Source organism: Bufo bufo, chromosome 1 (genome assembly GCF_905171765.1).
Source record: "Bufo bufo chromosome 1, aBufBuf1.1, whole genome shotgun sequence".
NCBI lineage: Eukaryota > Metazoa > Chordata > Amphibia > Anura > Bufonidae > Bufo > Bufo bufo.
The window spans coordinates 568,047,623-568,069,884 of NC_053389.1; the positions used below are offsets into that span (position 1 = coordinate 568,047,623).

The 22,262-nt window shown below is 42.6% G+C and overlaps 1 protein-coding gene across 2 annotated transcripts in view; it reads left to right on the forward strand.

The window, feature by feature from the left end:
- The window catches only part of DCLRE1C (DNA cross-link repair 1C), a 50,328-nt gene extending 35,922 nt beyond the window's left edge, over positions 1 to 14,406 (forward strand). For both annotated transcript variants that reach the window (XM_040413143.1, XM_040413144.1), the window contains 2 exons: positions 11,355 to 11,455; positions 12,970 to 14,406. In XM_040413143.1, the coding sequence (XP_040269077.1) occupies positions 11,355 to 11,455; positions 12,970 to 13,913 (1,045 nt within the window). In that variant the 3' untranslated portion in view covers positions 13,914 to 14,406. The remainder of the gene's footprint in view (positions 1 to 11,354; positions 11,456 to 12,969) is intronic.
- The last annotated feature ends 7,856 nt before the right edge of the window (positions 14,407 to 22,262 follow it).

A 22,262-nucleotide genomic window follows, 5' to 3' on the forward strand; every position in this document is an offset into this window, starting at 1 on the left:
ATAACTCCCTGGATTAACAACCCTTCTCCAGAATTCTAGTAACTATAACCCCTAATATTATTACTCCCAAAAAAAGTAACTAGCAACTATAACCCCACTATTACACCCCCCAAAAACATACAGGCCCCTCTACTGAGTTCACAATGACAGGCTCCTCTGGCAAAGGTTTCCATAGTCTCACTGCTCTTACAGTAAAGAATCCTGTAATAAATAGACGGCCTATATTGTAACCTTTATTATATGTGATTTTATGAGTTCTAGCTCATATTGTACTGAGTGTTATGTACAGGATATAAAAGGCTTGTTGGCTCTGCTTAGTCTGGGAGGCTGTGTGATGGTAGGCACAACTGCCTGTCAGATGCCAATACCAGGTGGTGAGTTAACTTGCCCTTATGGCACTGTTTAATTAGGTAAGCTCTGATCCTCACACACGCAAATCGCTCAATCCCATGGAAAAGCATGAAGGCCTAGACCAGGGGTCAGCAACCTTCGGCACTCCAGGTGTGGTGAAACTACGACTCCCAGCATGCACACTTGCTTGGCTGTTCTCAGAACTCCCATAGAAGTGAGTGGAGCATGCTGGGAGTTGTAGTTTCACAACTGCTGGAGTGCCGGAGGTTGCTGATCCCTGGCCTAGACATTAAGTCTCTGTTCGCAGCAGGTAGTCTAGAGGCTGCAGGTCTACAGAGGAAATATATCATGGGTGTAAATCATTCCTGTAAATACCTTTTGTGTTAATAATTTAAAAAATGGAGTTTTGTATATCGTGGCCTTCGCAGGCCAAAACCACATACCTTATTGCATGCGGTCCCACGTAACAAGGATCTCTCTGTAGAGTTTACATATTTCGTATCAGTTTGATGAAACATGAATTATGGAAGCATCTCAGTTTGCGAAGGGTTGAAGACGTATTATGTTCATATTTCTTATCTGCCACTTAGATGGGCAGTTGGGGGTAAGAATAAATAATGAAGTGCCTCCCCCAGGGCTGAACCAGGACGGAGCAGGCTGTCCCCCAGACCCACCCCTTCTGCTGAGGGGACATAAAAATATGTGATCGTGGATATTTTAGTTGACACATGTTGGGGACCCAGTCTGATTGGACTGTGTACACCTTTCTTCCCTGTCTCCAGGACAGCAAGGACTTTTACCATGCAACCTCCTAGGTCCATCTAGAGAACCTGCACTCCAGTGCAACAAGGATGTTGAATCACCCCATGTCAGGCTGCAGTCTTGTCCCACTGGGGTGCCGCTTCCTCTCGTTTGTTCATGGATTCATTGTAGAGTATACAGTTAGTGTTACTGTGTGAGTGCATTGGTTGGGGCACCTCTCGGCCCGGAATTCCACAGAAAGCCATAGGTGGTGGCAACATGTATCTGGGGTGCGTGGACTGTGCTGGGTGTCATTTAGGCTTAGTTTGCAGCTTGAAGATTGAGTGAATGGAGTAAATTAACCCCTTGCAGTCACATCCTAATCACATGCCAGGGCAGTGTGCACGTGACAAATCCCTTTCTACCTTGAAAGAACTTATTTTCTGAACTAAATAACACTAATTTTGATCATCTTTCTGGGTAATCTTTCTGCAGTCCACCCATTCGATTTATTACTTTTGTAATGACCCTCTCAAGCTCTGCTATGTTTTTCTTATGCACAGGTTCCTGAAATTGTGCATAATGCTCTATGTGCAGTCTAATGATTTGTAAAGTGGCAGAATGATGTCTTCATCATGTGCATCTATGCCCCTTTTGATGCACCCTATTATTGGCCTTGGCAGCAGCTGCCTGACAAGGGATGCTACAGCTGAGTTTACTGTCAACTAAAATTCCGAAGTCCTTTTCCATGTCAGTGTTAGAGTTTTACCATTTAGTATGTACGGGTGACTTGCATTATTCCTTCCCATGTGCATAACTTTACATTTGTCAGTGTTAAACCTCATTTGCCACTTTTCTGCCCAAACTTCCAATCTATCCATATCCATCTGTAGCAGTATCTGTCCTTTCATGTTTTTTTTCCTTTATTTTATTTTTATTAAAGCAGTGGAATTATATCACATATATCAAACACTTGATTACTCAATAAAAAAAACCCTGCCAAATAATGACCGATTCAAGAACAAATCCCCATAGATCTCCTGGTGGAGTGGGGTAAAAAAAACAAAAAACCTGCAACTTATTTTGAGAGCTTTATTTTATCTTTTCATATGCCTTCACTTTATTAACCAAGTTGACCCAGTTATTGATATCAGGGGCGGCTCTAGCCATCCAGCCACGTGCTATGATCACTTTAGCCAACATAAACACCATAGAAATGTAAGCTGGACCCTGGTCTTTCACAATATCCCCTATTATGGCCACTCGAACATTGAAAGGCATCTGTACCCCGATCCTATTTTTAACAATTCCATATACACCTTGCCAAAATACCTGAACATAACTGCAATGCCAGCAAAGATGCATGAAGTCGGTGAACTTGCGGTCCCCCCTAGGGCAACCTGAGTTAAGCTCCCCCATGCATCCTTGCTATCCGTGCAGGAGATAAATATAGCCTGTGTACAAAATGAAATAGTATTACAGTATAATTAGTAGTAGTCCCTGAACATCTACTCATATTCCTATAAATCCTGTCTGCCTGTACTAATCCAGGAGCCTCGCATCTCCTTCTCACCTAACTAGGAAAATACACCCTACCTGCCATGCCCTGGATCAATCCCCTATATATATGTGATAATTTAATCTTCCCCCTCCAGTACCTTTAGTCAAAATATCTACTAATCTATTATATTCTACAGTAAATAACGGAGATTGGCCTGTGGAAATGTAAGACGAATATAGTTGTCTCTATCTAAACCAATTAATCTTATTAATGCCTTCTGAATGAGAAATCTCATCTAGTGTAAAAATAACCCCTTCTCTAAAAAGCTCAGAAATGTAATTGATACCCGAACTGAGCCAAAACGTATCTTGTGACATATTCAAAAATTCACCCAAGTGAACATTTCCCCAAAGTGGCGTGAAGTGTAGGGCAGCAGTAACCTCTAATACCTTCCTCGTGTAATCCCACACCTTAATAAGCAGATTCGCCATGGCACCGCAAGCACGGGTTTTCATCTGCTTCAATTGTCCAGATTCCAGCAACATAAATATACTTTTATATCCTGAACTATGAACCAAATCATTTAACACTGGATCAAGCTGCCATTCCCTTATTCTTTGTAGCTGAGCTGCCAAATAATAACCTCTAAAAAAAAAAAAAAAAAAAAAAAAAGGTACACCCAATCCGTATTTTATTTTCATTCTAACTAACATGTTTTATCCCCCAAATTAAATCATTTAATAACTTTTCAATAAGTGAAAAAGTGCTGTTATCAATCCAGACTGATGCAGCCATGAACAAATACAAAAATTGAGGGAGAATAATCATTTTAATAAGTGAGATTCTATAAGCCATCGATAGTGGTAATTTAGACCAAATCTCAATCTTAGCTTTTGTTCTTTTTAATTAGCGGGTTGATATTAAGTGGAATAAAACCATCTGTAGAGGAATAAACTCTAATCCCCAAGTACTCAAAGGATTCCTCTGGCCCCAATATTCTCCCCCCCCCCCCCCCCCTGTATTAACCAAAGTCACATCCTCTAGAGCAGAGGTACTCAAGTACTTTTTGTAAAGGTCCACATACCTGAGTCTGCTGTAGGATGAAGGTCCGAGCTGCAAAACAAAAAAATATATAAGGAGGGACAACACCATTGGCGTGTAGCGTTGCATTATATATATTTATTTTTTTACAATAATCCACACCTCCCAGCTCACCTAATCTCCTTTTTGCTGACCAAACAGTAAGAATGTCCTTTCAGTGCCCCCTAACAATAATGATGCCCCTTAGACAGTATGATACCCCTTTAGTGCTCCACAGAGTATGATACCCCTAAGTGCACCCTCACAGCAGGGTGATCCCTTGGTGCCCCCACACATTATGATGCTCCTTAGTGCCCCTTACACATTGTGATGCCTCCTTAGTTCCACCCCAGAGTATGAGTACCCTAAGTGCCTCCTCACAGTTGTAATGCCCTCTTTGTGCCCCTTCACAGTAATAATCCACATTGTGCCCCCTTTATAGTAATAATCCCCTTTGTGCCCCCTTCACAGTAATAATGCTCTGTGCCCCTCCATGGTAAAATGCCTATTGTGCCCCATTAATAGTAGTAATACCCTCTGTGCTAGTAACGCCCATTGAGCCCACTTCATAGCAATAATGCCCTCTGTGCACTGTGTCCCCTCCATAGTAGAAATGCCCATTGTGTCCCCTCCATAGTAGAAATGCCCATTGTGTCCCCTCCAGAGTAGAAATGCCCATTGTGCCCCCTCTGTGTTTAAAAACAAACAAAAAAAAAAAAAACGGTACCTACTCACCATGTCCCGTTCCTGAAGCTCACAGTCCTCTCACCCCTGCAGACACAGATCGCGCTGCAGCACGGTGTGGGCGGAGCTTACAGATTTTTGTGCTGCAGGCTCCGCCCACACAGGCAGGCAGCGCAATCTGTGCCTGCAGGCTGAATGGTGGAGCAGGGAGAAGTCTTCCTGCTTCACTATTCAGAGCGTCGCCGGCCTAAAGGAGGGGGAGGAGCGCGGGGAGCGGAGCAGTGAGTGACAGGACACAGCTCCCTGCGCTCCAGCAATGAGCGCTTCCATCTGTATTGATGGACGCGCTCATTGCTTCTAGGCTCTGGCATCCTATGAGAGTGGGCACCCGGGGCAGACCGCCCTCCACTTAGCACGCCACTGTGTAGGGGTCCGGACAGCTGGCGGTCCGCCAGTTGAGTACCCCTGCTCTAGAGGCAGCAGAATAGTCTTATTCCAGTTAATCTCTAACCCGGACATACCTCCGAACTCCTCCACACTGTGAATGCTATTCGGTAAGGTATCCGGAGTATCAACCAAACAGAAAAGAATGTCGTCAGCATATAGAGACCCTTTTCCTACACTGCCATCCTCTCCAAAGCCGCTTATTGAGCCATTTTGCCTGATCTTCAACGCCAAAAGGTTCTAAAAAAATATTAAGTAGAAGAGGAGACAGGGGGCATCCCTGACGAATACTTCCCGATAGTAAAATAGAAGGTGTTAACACACCATTAACACAAATTTGAGCCGTCGGGTTTGTGTATAACATTTGTGTCAGATTTAATGAAATAATCCCCAATTCCAAAATACCTCATTGTTGTCCAGAGGAAGCCCCACTCCACCCTGTCAAAAGCCTTAGTGGCATCCAATGACAAGATGGAACGACAGCCCCCCCCCCCCCCCCCCCCCCCGTCACTAGAGAAAAGACGGCTAATATTATAATGAGTACTCTTCCCCGGAATGATGAAACCACAATGATCTGGGTGTATAATGGACTCTAACTTTTCTAAGTCTGATAGACAATACCTTTGCAATAATTTTAATATCTGTATTGAGCAGAGATATAGGTCTGTATGCACCGACCTCCAGCAGATCTTTTCCCTTTTTTCCTATTAACATATTAGTAGTCTCCATCATAGATCTTGGAAATTCCCCCTCCTGGGCTGAGTCATGGATGACCTCTACCAGGTAGGGGAGCAACACGTCCCGATACCTCCTATAGACCTCAAATGGTAACCCATCTGAGCCCGGAGAAGTGATGCCTTGAATTGAATCCAAGGCCCTCTGTAAGTCAGTCACAGAGATCGGGGCATCCAGAGCAGATCTCTGCTCCTCAGATAACCTTGGAAATTCAATGTGGTTTAGGTAGTCTTCCATCTCCTGTTCTTAACAATAGCAGATAACAGCTTACCAGGTTTCCCTGATTCTCTGAAGGCATTATAGCCAGAAAAAAATATCTTTTGTTGAGCTTTTTCATACATAAAATCGCCATATTTTCGTTGTGCCTTTATCATATCCTCTCGCTTAACATCTGTCTGATTTTCATTGTATAGTTGCTCTTTACTATTAGCCTCTTTTTTTAAGCTCCCTTTTCTCTCAAGGCAAAATCTCTCCTCATGGATGCTATCTTTCTCTTTAGGATTCCCCCAATAAAAGCTTTCATGGCATCCCAAATATAATACATTTTCGTATAACCATTATTAATATTCCAGTCAGTGGAAATCTCCTGAATGGATCGGTGTTCTTCAATGAGAAGGCTCCACAACCTCTACCCCAGCCAAGATCGATCTTCAACAACAGAGTGGTTAATGAGAGATTTTAACCACACTACCTACATATCCATGGTTAATTAGCACCATATCAATACAGGACATGGAGCCCCTTGTTCTACAACAAGAGAAGGCCTTAATACTACCATTCTTATGCCTCCAAATATCAACAAAACCCGTTTCTCTACAGAATTTTGCCAATGGGGAAGTATATCTGCAAGGATCACTTTCCCCCTTAGTACTACTAAACCTATCCAATTCCATTACACAATTAAAATCACGAATGATGATTGTTGCACAACCTTCCCTCTGTTCCATAAATGTTAATAATTGACCCAGTATATACGGAGAGCATGGCGGAGGAATACACTGCTCAAAAAAATAAAGGGAACACAAAAATAACACATCCTAGATCTGAGTTAATTAAATATTCTTCTGAAATACTTTGTTTTTTACATAGTTGAATGTGCTGACAACAAAATCACACAAAAAATGGAAATCAAATTTTTCAACCCATGGAGGTCTGGATTTGGAGTCACACTCAAAATTAAAGTGGAAAAACACACTACAGGCTTATCCAACTTTGATGTAATGTCCTTAAAACAAGTCAAAATGAGGCTCAGTAGTGTGTGTGGCCTCCACGTGCCTGTATGACCTCCCTACAACGCCTCTGCATGCTCCTGATGAGGTGGCGGACGGTCTCCTGAGGGATCTCCTCCCAGACCTGGACTAAAGCATCTGCCAACTCCTGGACAGTCTGTGGTGCAACGTGACGTTGGTGGATAGAGCGAGACATGATGTCCCAGATGTGCTCAATTGGATTCAGGTCTGGGGAACGGGCGGGCCAGTCCATAGCATCAATGCCTTCGTCTTGCAGGAACAGCTGACACTCTCCAGCCACATGAGGTCTAGCATTGTCTTGCATTAGGAGGAACCCAGGGCCAACCGCACCAGCATATGGTCTCACAAGGGGTCTGAGGATCTCATCTCGGTACCTAATGGCAGTCGGGCTACCTCTGACGAGCACATGGAGGGCTGTGCAGCCCTCCAAAGAAATGCCACCCCACACCATTACTGACCCAATGCCAAACCGGTCATGCTGGAGGATGTTGCAGGCAGCAGAACGTTCTCCACGGCGTCTCCAGACTGTCACGTCTGTCACATGTGCTCAGTGTGAACCTGCTTTCATCTGTGAAGAGCACAGGGCGCCAGTGGCGAATTTGCCAATCTTGGTGTTCTCTGGCAAATGCCAAACGTCCTGCACGGTGTTGGGCTGTAAGCACAACCCCCACCTGTGGACGTCGGGCCCTCATATCACCCTCATGGAGTCTGTTTCTGACTGTTTGAGCAGACACATGCACATTTGTGGCCTGCTGGAGGTCATTTTGCAGGGCTCTGGCAGTGCTCCTCCTGTTCCTCCTTGCACAAAGGCGGAGGTAGCGGTCCTGCTGCTGGGTTGTTGCCCTCCTACGGCCTCCTCCACGTCTCCTGATGTACTGGCCTGTCTCCTGGTAGCGCCTCCATGCTCTGGACACTACGCTGACAGACACAGCAAACCTTCTTGCCACAGCTCGCAATGATGTGCCATCCTGGATAAGCTGCACTACCTGAGCCACTTGTGTGGGTTGTAGACTCAGTCTCATGCTACCACTAGAGTGAAAGCACCGCCAGCATTCAAAAGTGACCAAAACATCAGCCAGGAAGCATAGGAACTGAGAAGTGGTCTGTGGTCACCACCTGCAGAACCACTCCTTTATTGGGGGTGTCTTGCTAATTGCCTATAATTTCCACCTGTTGTTTATCCCATTTGCACAACAGCATGTGAAATTGATTGTCACTCAGTGTTGCTTCCTAAGTGGACAGTTTGATTTCACAGAAGTGTGATTGACTTGGAGTTACATTGTGTTGTTTAAGTGTTCCCTTTATTTTTTTGAGCAGTGTATATACAAATGCAAGAATGCATGGAATTTAATATACCATGAAGGAAGATATATCTCCTTTCTCCATCACTAGATATGGAAGTCCACTTAAAGTCAACCCTTCTATGTATCAATACAGAAACCCCCCTTGAATAACTAGTATGAGCTGAATGATGGCAAGAACTCATCCAGTTCTTTTTAATACAATGAATGATGTCTTTAACCAAGTGTGTTTCCATTAAACCAACTAATACCTGGAAGATGTTTATGGATCAAATTAAATGGCACATCTCTTAACGTTTTCCCCCATACCCCGTATATTTCACGCTAGTATCTTAACCGATATACTGGGTCAAGACAAAAAACAACAACTCTCCACCAGTTACAACTATATCCACCCAACCTCCACCCCATCCTCACCCCTCCCTCCATCCCACCACTTGTCCCCGGGCTAATGGGAACTCTATTCCAGAACTACTCCCTACCCTCCCCACCACCCCAACGCACCATCCTAAACAAAAGGGGGCTGCAGCCTTCACAAATCCATAAGACTTTTTTTAAGTTCCTTTTATATCCATCCTTTCTGCAACCTCCTCCGGCGTGTCAAAAATGTGAATAATGTCCTCAAAAACAACCTGCAGTCTAGACGGAAAATTGAGCGAGTACTTAATATTATCCTGTGCCAGTCTTTTCTTGACGGCCACAAAGCTGCGTCTTTTTTCCTGTGTGTACTTAGAATAATCCGGATAGATAGAAATTTTACAGCCATTATAGCGCAAATCCGATTTCTCCCTCGCTCTCTTAGAGCTTAAGATTTTAGCTAGCATTACAGGCGAATAGGACCCATAAATGTTTTTCCCAGCTTGCAAACGGTGTGCACGTTCCACCCAAAAAAATGAAGAGAACTTATCCTCCCCCAAGTTCTCTAGTAACCATGTTTGCAGAAATACTTCCGGATCCTTGCCCTCAACTCCTTCTGAGAGTCCTATAATTCTGATATTACAACGTCTTGATCTATCCTCTAGGTCAGTAAGTTTTACTTTTAGTGCTCCCCTTTCCTCATTTAAAAGCAAGATGTCTTGTTTCATAGTATCGATCTCTGACCTCATATCTGAGGTAACGGCATACTAATTCTTGAAGTTTAGATCACACTTTATTTAGATCATGTCTAATAAGCGACATATCAGTTTTTACTGATCCCATTTGTGTTGGTAAATTCTCTAAAGCCTCATTAGTTCTCTTGACATGTCAAAGAATTTCGCCCAAAATGTGCTCATCTTCATTATTTCTGACGGATTAGTGGAGGTTACTAGTGATACCCCCAACTGACCCAATTCCACGGCTTCTCCTTCAGCAAGATGGTCATGATTATTTTCTTTAATGCTATCCCCCTGGATATTCTTAGAGGCAAGCCTTGTTTTGGCCACTGGGGATTTTAAGTATTTGTCAATCTTAGATAGGCCCCCTTCTGGTCTGCCCCCTGAGTGACATTTTGGGGAGGACAGTTCACCAGATTTTCTACTATTTTTAGGGGCCATTCTCTATCAGCCAGCTTATAGATATAACTTGGAGAAGTTGTTAATATCCCAGGCTTTCCCGCTATTGAATCTTCAAAACTTTTATAAGCACCACTCCAAAGGTGCAAAACACCCCAAACACGTGAGGTTGAGAACATAGGCTGAGTGAGGGTGACTTCAGAAATGACTTCAGAAACAGTGACTCTTTCTCCACTTTAGACCGGACACTGCAAGCCTTCAGCCGCCACTGCTACTTCTGAATTCCTCCTCTCTTCCTCTCCTAAGATTGTGCTCCCTTCTCCTCTCCCACACCCCCACTTACCTACCCAGCGACACAAACGGCACAATCAAAAGCTGCTAGAATCACAGCCGAGGTCCGCACAGAGGCTGGGAGGAGACTGTAGTTCACAGTGGGGGACAAGGAGGCAACAGATTTCTTATTCTTGTAGTGGCGGGCGCTGGATCAAACCTCAACTGTCCGCCTTGAGGCGCCCCAAATCATGTCTTCTCACGCTGCCGACCACAAGTGAAAGCTTGGGCCAGGGGACGCCACCAGTCTTTTTCAGAGGGAACCAGGGACAAACACCGCCAAACACAGCTGCAGTCCCGAACATCATACACGGCGTGCACTCACAGGCGGGCGGGGTGGTAGGGAGCGTGGCACGTACCAATTACGTCATGCAACTACGTTCAGCCGCCCGTCCTCTTTCATGTTAATTACTTTACACAGTTTAGTGTCATCTGCAAAAATCAATATTTTACTGTGCAAGCCTTCTACAAGATCATTAATAAATATATTGAAGAGAATAGGGCCCAATACTGACCCCTGAGGTACTCCACTAGTGACAGTGACCCAATCTGAGTGTGTACCACTAATAACCACCCTCTGTTTTCTATCATTGAGCCAGTTACTTACCCACTTACAGACGTTTTCTCACTCACACGGAGCGCGACCTTCCCATCAACCAGCGGACCCCCGCCGATCTGATATTGATGACCTGTCCTGATGTTAGATAATCATTATTAAAATACCGGAAAACCTTTTTAATCTTTGTGATACCACTGCACTTCTTCCAGGGCCAGATAGGCCACATTTAATGGGGAGTTTACTTTGTCACTCTGCGTTTCCACTGACATTTCATTTTCCTCAGCGGGTTCCCAGAGGTCCTAGCGATATACAATTATTTTTTAAGATCGAAACGCCCTTTTCATTGTTATCATGCTTCCACACTGTCACAGTAAAACGGTTCATTGTTTTAGCCAGTTTTTCCCGCAATGACATTGCCTGCAGACAAATCACAGAGGTATCACAGAAAACATTTCAAAACATGCATTCTGCAAATCTGGATTTCATGATCAATGGCCCTTTCACGTCCAATAAGGCTTGTTTTACACACCCGCCGCATATGGAGGGTGGGATGGCGAAGCTGCAGCTCATGATCATTAGGAACTACCCTGCATGCGCGCAACCTTGTGCAGGATACATCATCCGCTTCCGCTGCAGCTCATAAAGGGTGTTTTGATGAAAATTACAGCAAGCCATCCAGTAAATCCTATACCAGTGGAATTGGGGTAGGTCGTGATACCCTCGTCTGGTAGCATAAACCTGGTGACAGATTCCATGAAGTAAAAAAAAAAAAAAAAAAAAAAAAAAGCAGTGTCAATTTTAACAAATAATGTCAGGCAACTAGTTTTCTTCATGTTATGTATTGTGGTGGTTATGTGCATTTAACACGTGCCTTGTATTCGACAGCTTGAAGCCATTTTATAGGTCTTATTCAGAATGCACAGAAGTGAGGTATAAACCACTGGGAAGTTTGAAAAGATCAAGAGACTTGATTTCCAAGGAGACAGGTGAGACTGTTCATAGTAATGTATGTGTGCGCGCAGGTTAACTTCTGGTATTTATTCTTGGTGGTAGAGGAACAACCAAAAATAACAGGTTTGCAGTTTGCTCTATAGTATATTGTCATATACTGTGAGTTTGGGTCTACCAATAATTTATTTTTATTTTTTTGGAGTAAAACGTACAACTCGCATGTGAGGGTTAATTATATCAGCATTTTCCATTTTGCCTACCTGTTCTTTATTTAGGAATCTTCAATAAGAATAGTTGCAGCAGAAATAACTGGTCGGTACACCTCAACCAGTCGTTTGCTATTAAGAACTTGTCCAATTTTAGTTGAACAAAAAAACAAAGCATTCACCTATTCATTGCCAAGGCTCCTGTCCCCACTACTTCCTTCCCCCAGTGGAACTGTAATGTTCCCTCTGTGATTACATGCACCACTGCAGCCATTCACTGTCCCCAAGCGGCATGTGACAGCGGAGTCTCTGTAGCCATTTTCTGCTTTGGGGATACGACAGTGCTGAGGCCAGTGAACGGCTGCAAAGATGTGCATGACCACGGACGGGACAACACACTTCCTAGCCACCAGGGACCGGAACCTTGGCACTGGAATGAAGTGGCGAATTAAAGGTCGTTTTTTTTTTTTTTTTTTTTTTTGTTTAAACACTTTGCTGGAATATCGTGCAAAAGTCCATTTATTTCAGTAATGCAAATGAAAAGGAATTGCATTAATGCAGCTTAAAATTAGAATTTTGTGAAAAGGTTCAATATTCTAGGCTCAAAGTGTCACACTCTAGTCAGCTAATTAATCCATACCCCCTGAGCAAAGGGGACCCGAGATTGTGACTTTAGGGTTTTCATAAGCTGTAAGCCATAATCATAGAAATTATACCAAATACAGGCTTGAAATATCTCGCTTTGCCTGTAATGAGTCTATCTCATATGTTAGTTTCACCTTTTAAGTTGCATTACTGAAATAAATGAACTTTGCACGATATTCAAATTTTTCGAGTTTGACCTGTAATTGGGGTTGGGTTGAAATTGACGATTTCCTGTTAATGTGTCGGGCTTTAGTAATGTACTCACTATATGTATACTGTTAGAGTGGCTGTCTGGGGTTTTAATCACCAATGGCAGTCTGACTCTCGGCATCCTCATCGATCAGCTGTTTGAATACGCCATCGCATGTGAGCACTGTGGCCTCGCAGTTTAGTACACTCAGCGCTCCATACATACAGTAGCAGCAGTGCTGCTTTAACTTGAAACAGACAACAATGGAGTACTCTGAAAAACTGCTACTATAGGCAATGTATAATGATTGTACTAAATCAAGAGGTCACAGCGTTGCAGCCTCTTCAATGAGCTGATCAGCAGGTGTCCCCCAGACCCCACTGATCTAATATTGGTACCTCTTCTGAGGACAAGTCATCAGTATTAACACTTTTGAAATACTTGTTCCTAAACTAAACTAATGCTGGCTTTTCATTCTTGCATGGCAATTTACATGAATATTTTACAGATGAAGACGGTATTGAAGAATTATTTGACGATTATCCATTGAATCATTGGAAGCACAAGATTCTCAAAGACCACAAATGGACATCTGAGAATAATCTGTCTGTAAGTTGTGAAGGAGATAGCAAGCCCATAGTGATCTCCACTAATACCCCAGTGACTATTGCTGTACTGGAAGATTTTATGGAGTGTGAAGAATCCAATGGAGAAGAGGAGGAGGAGGAAGAAGAAGCTGAGGATCTAAAATCAGTTAAAACAACTGATACTAAAATAGGTACAAGGGCGCCAACAGAATCTTCAGATGAAATAAGTAGACCAATTGAAGAATGTTCATTGCCAGCAGCTGTCCCCATGGCAGAGAAGGTTTTACCTCAGTGGAATTTCTTCTTTAATTCTCGTTCAGCTGAGGGAGACGGTGAACACAACCCTGAAACCTCTGAGGAGGAAAGAGAAAAAAATTCTCAGTCTCCGAAACTATTCAGTGAATCAGATGATGATGATTCCACTCATATATCCTCTGTAAATTCCTCCCAGTCCACCCACATCTCCGAACAAGGTAGTCAAGGATGGGACAGTCAGGGGGACACTGTTCTGCTGTCCTCTCAAGAACGGAGAGCTGCTGAACTGCACTGTATGGACAGAGGTTCTTGTCTTCTCACAGCCGTTTCAGGGAATGCACCAACTGGAGATTCCAATCCAGAAGGAGCACAAGGTGGCAGCAGTAATGGAGAAAGGAGAGGAACAGGTGGCACCGGAGAAAATGACCTGTGCGTACAAACAGAGGACAAAACAACTCTTAAGACTGATGGTAGAGTAGACTCTCAGAGTTCTTCTGACTTTGAGATTCCATCAACACCAGGAGCTGAGCAGCCTCACCTTGACAAGCTGCGCCATCTGTATGAATGCCTGGCCACAGGGGACGTCCTCACCACAGCTAAGCAAAAGTGAACTTGTGGACGTCCGTGCAAATCATCCATTCCCTGGCTACTCTAAGATTATTGATATCACTTAACATTCACTACTGCTATTTTCTGTTTGGTTGGAATAGAAGTATATTTTTGTATGGTATCTATACAAAGGGTTTAGTCATTTTGTGTTCTTGTGCCTTTACCTTTCTGATCAATTTGATGCATTTTCAGAAGTAATTCACATTTGTATGCATTCAATAAGCTTGTTGTGATATAGCGGTCGCCCAGAATAAGTGTAACAAAGGTTAGGCAGCACTTCTCACTATACTAGGAGTGTTCAAGTGTGTGAAAATAAGGGAATCCTCTCAAAGCTTTTCCACTTTCCTCTGCTGATGTTTTTCTATTTTTCCATGACGAGATCTATTCCTGTATTATACACGACATAAACCAAAATCGCTTCCTCTCCACACAAGCATTTCCATGGTTTTCGCAGGTTCTTACAAATAAACGGCAGGATTATGCACCAAAAAAGACACCTGTCCTTGCTCTCGTTGGTTAAAAAGGACCTGTAACCTCACCTGATGTCAGTTTTGGCAACTACTTGCATCCCCCATGTAATAATTCTAGAGCATCTATTCTTATGACATTCCTGTATTATTCCTGCTAGAAGTTTGCAAATAAATTGCCAGCAGTCTGCAGTAAAAGTACTGCTGGGTGTTACCATTAGCGCATGTATCTGACTGTCCAATCAGTGCTGCTGGTGTCAGACTGTGCAGGAACACCCCCCCAAACTGGTAACACCCATCTGTACCTTTACTGCAAGCTATTGGCAATACAGTCATAACTTCTAGTAGAAATAACAAAGGAATGGCACAATGTAGAGTCATAAGACCTAACGTAAGGCAAGTAGGTTTTGCCCCCAAGATTTCCTTTTAAAGGGGTATTCCGGTAGGTACAAGTTATTCCCTATCCTGTGGACTATCGGATCGATGGGGGTCCTACCCACTGGAACCCCGACCAATCACAAGAACAGGAGCCCCCTGGCCCTTCTGCGCCTCTAAATTGACTGGAGCGGCTGGTCGCACATGCACATGGCCGTTCCATCCATTTCTGAGGGAGTTCTGGAGATAGCCAAGCGCTGTACTTGGCTACCTCCGGAATGCCAATAGAAATGGAGCGGCTGTGCACATGTGCAACCGGGTGCATTGGTCATTTTAAGAGAGCAGCAGGGGGCACGGGACCCCTGTTCTCATGGTCGGTGGGGGTCCTACCACTGGGACCCCCACGATCTCATAGTTATAAACTATCCTGTGGATATGGGATAACGTGTACCTGCCGAAATACCCCTTGAAATTGGATGTCATAGAGAAGCGTCCTCCCTCTTAGACCCCCATCCATGAGCCCACTTAGTGCCCACTACCTCCTGTTGACCATAAAGCAGCATGGTAAATACTAACCAGTAAAAGCTGATATAATGGTGTGTATTTATATTTTTTGTGATCAGCAGAAATGGAGGTTTCTATGTACAGCAGGGAGAATGCATCCATGTAAAAAAAAAAAGTGTTTTTTTGTGTTTAGTTTATCTTGGGCTACTTTGACACTTGCATTTTTGCCTGATCTGTCATAGATCAGCAAAAACAGTTCCGTCATGATAATACAACCGTCTGCATCCGTTATGAACGTATCTGGTTGTATTATCTTTAACATACCCAAGACGGATCCGTCATTAACACCATTGAAAGTCAATGGAGGACAGATCAGTTTTATTGTGTCAGAGAAAACGGATCCATCCGCATTGACTTGCATTGTGGGTCACGCCGGATCCTTTTTTGCTCCGCATCCCATGACAGAAAGAAGCTGCGGTTTGCTCTCTGGTATGGGAACCCAACCAAATGGAACAAAATACATTTTGGAGCGTTCCATTCTGTTCAGTTATGTTTTGTCCCCATTGACAATGAATGGGGACAAGGCGGAAGCGTTTTTCTCCAGTATTGAGATCTTATGACTGATCTCAATACCGGAAAAGAGAAACGCTAGTGGGAAAGTAGCCTTACTCCCAATCTGGGAACGATTCCCACACTGATTATCAGCGATGATCAAAACTGTCTGTAACAAACGCTAACCTCAGTGATATCCACCTGCTCCACTGAGCAAACACAGCTGGCCATCAGAACGCAGCATGTGCATACAGATTGGCGCAATCCTGCCTCCACCTGGGGACCTGAAGTGATGCACTGAGCAAGCACAGCTGGCCATCAGAACACCGCATGTGCACACAGATTGGCGCAATCCTGCCTCCACCTGGGCACCTGAAGTGATGCACGGAGCAAGCACAGCTGGCTATCTAGAACGCTGCATGTGCACACAGACGGGCACGATCCTGCCTATACTTGGACCTGAAGTAAAGGATGCATATCGTAACCAAACCCTGTATCACTGCAGACCATTGTGATCACAGCCAGAACAGAGGATCATTTTTATAATACAGAGTCTTTCGAATGTATATTTATATAGACTCCAAACAGGGCTGGAAGGTGCAGAAGCGCACTATTCTTTTGTTTTTACCTACCAATCTCCGTACCCTATCTAAAAGCTCTGCGCCCATGTGTAGCACTATTGTGGCCTTCACAGGCATTTAACTATTACAGACATTTGAACTATTTTACCAATCAATTTGGATTTCTTTTTAAATTTTTTGGACTTTTTCCCTTTTATTTATATTTACTGCATTGATATTTTTTACATTGATTGAATTGGTATATTCTTTGTATTAATGCATCAGGTGCTTATTATACAACAGCCATGTGGGCCTCGTGAATATCACCAATCTTATGTTTATATATTACTTATGGAATAAAGTTATATGGTCTAAACTTTGTCCGCTGGCTGGCACGGGTGGTCTGAGGCGAGGGCCGCTGGCTTGGGGGATGCTGGCTAATTTGGGGGTGTCTGTGGCAGGGGCCTCTCGCTGGCTTGGGAGGTCAGCAGCTGGTTAGAAAAAAAACATTTTAAAAGCAAATAAAATAAAAATATATATTATTTTATTGCCCTATGCCCCCCTATTCTCCTCATCTGCACCATCCATACTATGCTGAGATGGTGACAGGTAAGTCAATGACATGTTGTGCTGCTCTACTTTTTAGTGTGCTGCATTTTTTTATTACAATATCAGATGTATAAATAATACTATCATGCTTTTAGATATGCAAATAATTAAATTAATTCACAAATAATCAACTAAACTGCCTACAAGACATAAATAATTCATTCATACATTGGTAGACTACCATTGGCTGGCTTGGTTGTGGGTCTGCAGCGGGATCCACTGGCTGGCTTGTAGCATTTGCAGCAGGGGCCGCGGGCTAGCTTGGGTGGAGCCGTACAACCAGACGGAATGTTTGTGAAGCTGAAACCATAGTCCTGTGATGTCATAAAGCCGATCCCTAGAAAATCTAGAAACCAATGCTTATCATCTGTCATAAAACCTACCACATATCTTCTTCTGTACTTTAGAACTGTACTAAACTTTTCTGTATAGTGATAGACCTTTTGTATTTTGTAAAACATTACTCCAACAATTATGACAAAGACGATTAGTTCATGATAATACCATGTAAGGACGTTCTTGAAGCAAAATCTTTATTTGCCCTCAAATGCCAAACTGAATAGGTGCGTTTTGAGTCTTTTTTTTTTATCATCTTTTTTTTTTTCTCTTTAGAGTTCAGTGATGCCCCTGGATAGTGTGTTCTATAGAGTGGGGTCTGCATGACAGAAGGCTCTGACTCCAAAAGTTTTGTGGTGGATCAGAGATATGGACAGTTTGTTCGAGTCTACTGATCTAAGGGTACGGCAACGAGAGTAGGGCTGCAGTAGTTCTTTTAGGTAGTTGGCAGTGTTCCCTCTATGCCTTGGCAGCTGCAGAGTGGGGTGAGCTGGCCAATGCTTTGTCAAAGGAAACATGAGCTAATCGTCACATTGGTCAAACATCAAATCTAGCGTACTAAATAAGACAAGATAAAATTGTTACTTTGCTTACCATATAAAGAAAAATCTTATTCTTCTTACGTCATTAAATATCAATCAGCTGCCAATTTTTTTTATTGCAAATAGATCATGTAGGCAACAGAAAATGACCAATATATAGCAATGAAATGTCTGTATTATCAAAGAACTTGTTTGTATGCCAGTGTTATCAACTTTTTGTTCCACTTAATCTGGGAGAAGTAAACCTAGTGAAAAGACATTACATATGTAATGCAGATCAACAAGTAGTGTCACAACAAGCAAACATCAAGAAGCTATGGCCTCTCACTCTACTTACCAATCCACATGAAGCATCCATCGGTACTTTCACACTAGTGTTATTCTTTTCCGGCATTGAGTTCCATCCTAGGGGCTCTATGCCAGAAAAGAACTGATCAGTTTTATCCTTATGCATTCAGAATGGAGAGCAATCCGTTCAGTCTTTTTGACTGATTAGGACAGTGATAAAACCACAGCAGGCGAAAAAAAAGGTAAAAATAAATAAATGCCGGAACAGTTTTTTCAGATGACACCGGAAAGACGGATCCGGCATTTTAATGCATGATCAGTCTTACAAATGCCATCAGTTGGCATATGTTTTGACGGATCCAGCAGGCAGTTCCCGCGACGGAACTGCTTGCCGGATCACTCTGCCGCAAGTGTGAAAGTAGCCTTATATTATCCCTCTCAGGTCATTAAATGTCAATCGTCTGCTAATTTTCTTTTGCAAGTATATTATATAGGCAACCGCAAACAACCAAGATATAGCATATAATATGTCTGTATCATCAACGAACTTGTTTGTATGCCAATGTTATCAACTTTTTCTTCCATTTAATCTGGGAGAAGTAAACCTAGTGGAAGAAAAAAGGTACATATGTAATGCAATCAACAAGTAGTGTTACAACAAAAAGTAAAGTCAACTCTTAATGTATTTACCAATACATATAGGTAAGGCTACTTTCACTCTAGCGTTTTTTTGCGGATCAGTCATGGATCTGCAAAAACGCTTCCGTTACAATAATACAACCACACGCATCCGTCATGAACGGATCCGGTTGTATTATGTCTTATATAGCCATAACAGATCCTTCATGAACACCATTGAAAGTCAATTGGGGAGTTATCAGTTTTCTATTGTATCAGGATCTGTCCCCGCTGACTTACATTGTGTGTCAGGATGGATCCGTCTTGCTCCGCACCACATCGCGGACAAAAAAACGCTGCTTGAAGCGTTATTCTGTCCGCGATGGGGACGGAACGGAATGCATTTTGGTGCATTCCGTTTCGTTCAGTTTTGTCCCCATTGACAATGAATGGGGGAAAAACTGAAGCGTTTTCTTCTGCTATTTAGATACTATGATGGATCCCAATAGCGGAATTGAAAACGCAAATGTGAAAGTAGCCTAACAATCTTGAAATGTTCTTTTGCTATGGCCTATTTGGAAAACACTTTTTTTTCCCCCAAAAAAAAAGTCCTTTGTCCAGAATTCAGGAAGAATTTGATCCTCGTGAACATTTCCAAGTGTGAAACTTCCAAACAAATGTTCATCAGACTGAAACCACGCTCACAGTCACAACTGGAGGCAGGGAAGGTTCTACAGGTATCTGCTAGGACTGCGACATCTTTAAATTGTTCCCCTTTTAAAACAAAATGCACAAGATCTTGAAAAACTGCATCAGACCACATTGTTCTGTTACTGTCTTCACTATCTTGGTCATCCTGTTTATATGGCAAACACTCTCCAGAGTATCTTGAAACAAGTGTCGCATTTTCTTGACAACTATTTTTATAATGGGATGTACCACTGAAGGTAGACATATCAAAAATTCTCCACCCCATCAGCTCATTTTCTGGAAAACGGCATTCCAAATGTAGACATAAGTGCTCAACAAACGTAATAATTGGAGCCATGTTGACTTCATTTTTAGTATCTTCTATTATCTTACAGTACATTAGAGTGAGCAAATGTGTATCACCCAAGAACTGTGAACTTAGCTTACTTATTTTTGCCCTAACATATTGGTATTTATTGAGAGTAGGTAGAGTTTGTTTTTTGGTTGTTGTTTTTTTTTTTTTTTGCTTTGTTCGCCAGCTGGCTAAGAATGTCAGAAAAAAAAACATTTAGATCCACACTACCGATATCCCGAACCAGAAATCCAAAGCAGCTGGGAAGACCAAGATCCTCCTCTCCACACGAGCACACTGAGACAATCCCTGCAAGCTAGCCACGTTGCCCCTCTCTTTCCTGGTTTCCTCCTGCAGTGATCCCTATCAGAGTCAAACCAGAGAAGATCCAAGATAGTGAAGTACTGCAACACTAGGTTCATCCAAAGATTTTTATTATACTCACAGGATATTATATAAAACACGCATGTAATAAAACCCGATGTCCTGCCATGATATCCTAGTGTTCTCCTCGGATTGGTCATCTCATGTTTTGCATGTGAAGGGGGTCCTGCAAAAACTGAGGGATAGAGTCTTTGTATTATAATATAGGCTCTATGTATTATATTATGGGCTCTGTTTATTATAATGTGTGGTCTGTGTATTATAATATAGACTCTGTATTATAATATGAACTCTTTATTATAGTATAGACTCTGTAGATTATAATATGGACTCTGTGTATTATACCACGCTCACTGTATACAGTGATCCCTCAGGATACAATGGCCTCAGAATACAATATTTTTTTTAACATACAATGGTCTTTTCTGATCCATCGTAAGTTGAAACTAGACTGAACATACAATGCCTCAGCCAACCAATCGTGTCTGTTATATGTAAGGACCTGTTTTATCGGTCTTAATTATCTGTTTATTTTTCTTAAATCTTAATTTTCTCTTATCTTGGTTGACATTTTGGGCTTTGGTACCAATTACTCAAGTTACAATGGTTTCAGCATACAATGGTCGTCCTGGAACCAATTAATATTGTAACTTGAGGAACCACTGTATTATAATATGTATTATGTGTAGAGATGAGTGAACCAGTTCGTAACAAACCATATTCATTACAAACTTTGGAAAATTTCTGCTGGCAGATGAACCTGAACCTTTTCAGGATTGTTTCGAACGACTAGTAAAATGGTGCATAGTCCCACTTTACTGCACATGTCAGCAGGAAAAAGCACTAGGGAGGAAAGAGAATGGTGCTTATATGACCCTGAGAGGAAGGGGATGGGGGCTTGCCCTTATTGGCTCCCAGGCTGACAGACAGTGATGTGCTGGGCTGTGAAAACGATCTTAGGGACAGTTAAAAGTCACAATCAAGTTTCTATTCTACTGCCAGGGACATTGAAGGGAAAGGCTAGAATTTGAAAGAAGAAGAATTGTATAGAATAGGGACAGGCAGGGAAAGCTGTCAGCCAGGGAGTGAGAAGCTGAGGCTGAGTGTGCCTCCTAGCACAACTGCAGCTGCTGCAAACCTCAAAAGCAGCTACCTGTAAGGACATTTGTTTTATTTTTTTCCCATTTTAACAGAATAAAATAGAATAAGCGTAAAACTGTAGAACACGTGTTTTACCATCCAGACAATAGATGTAGCATTTGAAATCTCAGTAAAAACACCTGAAATACTAGTTCGAAGTCTGTGTCAAGGCATCTCCACATAGTTTAAAGGAAGGTGTTGCGCTGCCTCACTTGGCTGTGATTCAAAGGGCTTGATCAGGATAGGATACGACAGCTTTTAGGTGATGCCAAACAAAAAGGTTCCACAGGAGGATAATCCCGGTCACAAAACCACCCCTCTGTAGATATAAAGGTGCAGGCACATAGTGAAGGTCCACCAATGTTTCCAATAGTAATAGCTTTTATTATACTCACAAAGGTATAAGATCTATAGGCATAAAACAGAATAAAATCTCTGTGGTTATAACACCGCTCGACCCAGGTTTCGCCACACCAGCTTCATCAGGAGCGGATCTCCACATAGTTTATTCAATTTTTTTGGGGGTTGAAGTTTTTAAAACCAGCAGTACATGTCTTACAATACACAGGGTAGCGAAGGATAACATCTGTGAGTAATAACATGAAATATTACAAGAAAATTTAGACTGGCACATTCATAGTCATAGGTGCATATCCATAAAGCAAACATAGTTGATAAGAAAATATTGGCTGCACACACATATAAGCAGTAAAGCTGAGAAATGGGGATCATTCTAAATTATACCTACTATAAATGGATCAATGGAAGCTCTTAGCGCACATTTTGATCAAACTTGTGTCGGACCCAACTACCAAGCGTCAAGGTGGCTTCCGCAGACAGGTCCCTATCACTAATATATCGCCTCTCTTGGACTTTACCTTGACGCTTGGTAGATGGGTCCGACACAAGTTTGATCAAAATGTGCGCTAACGT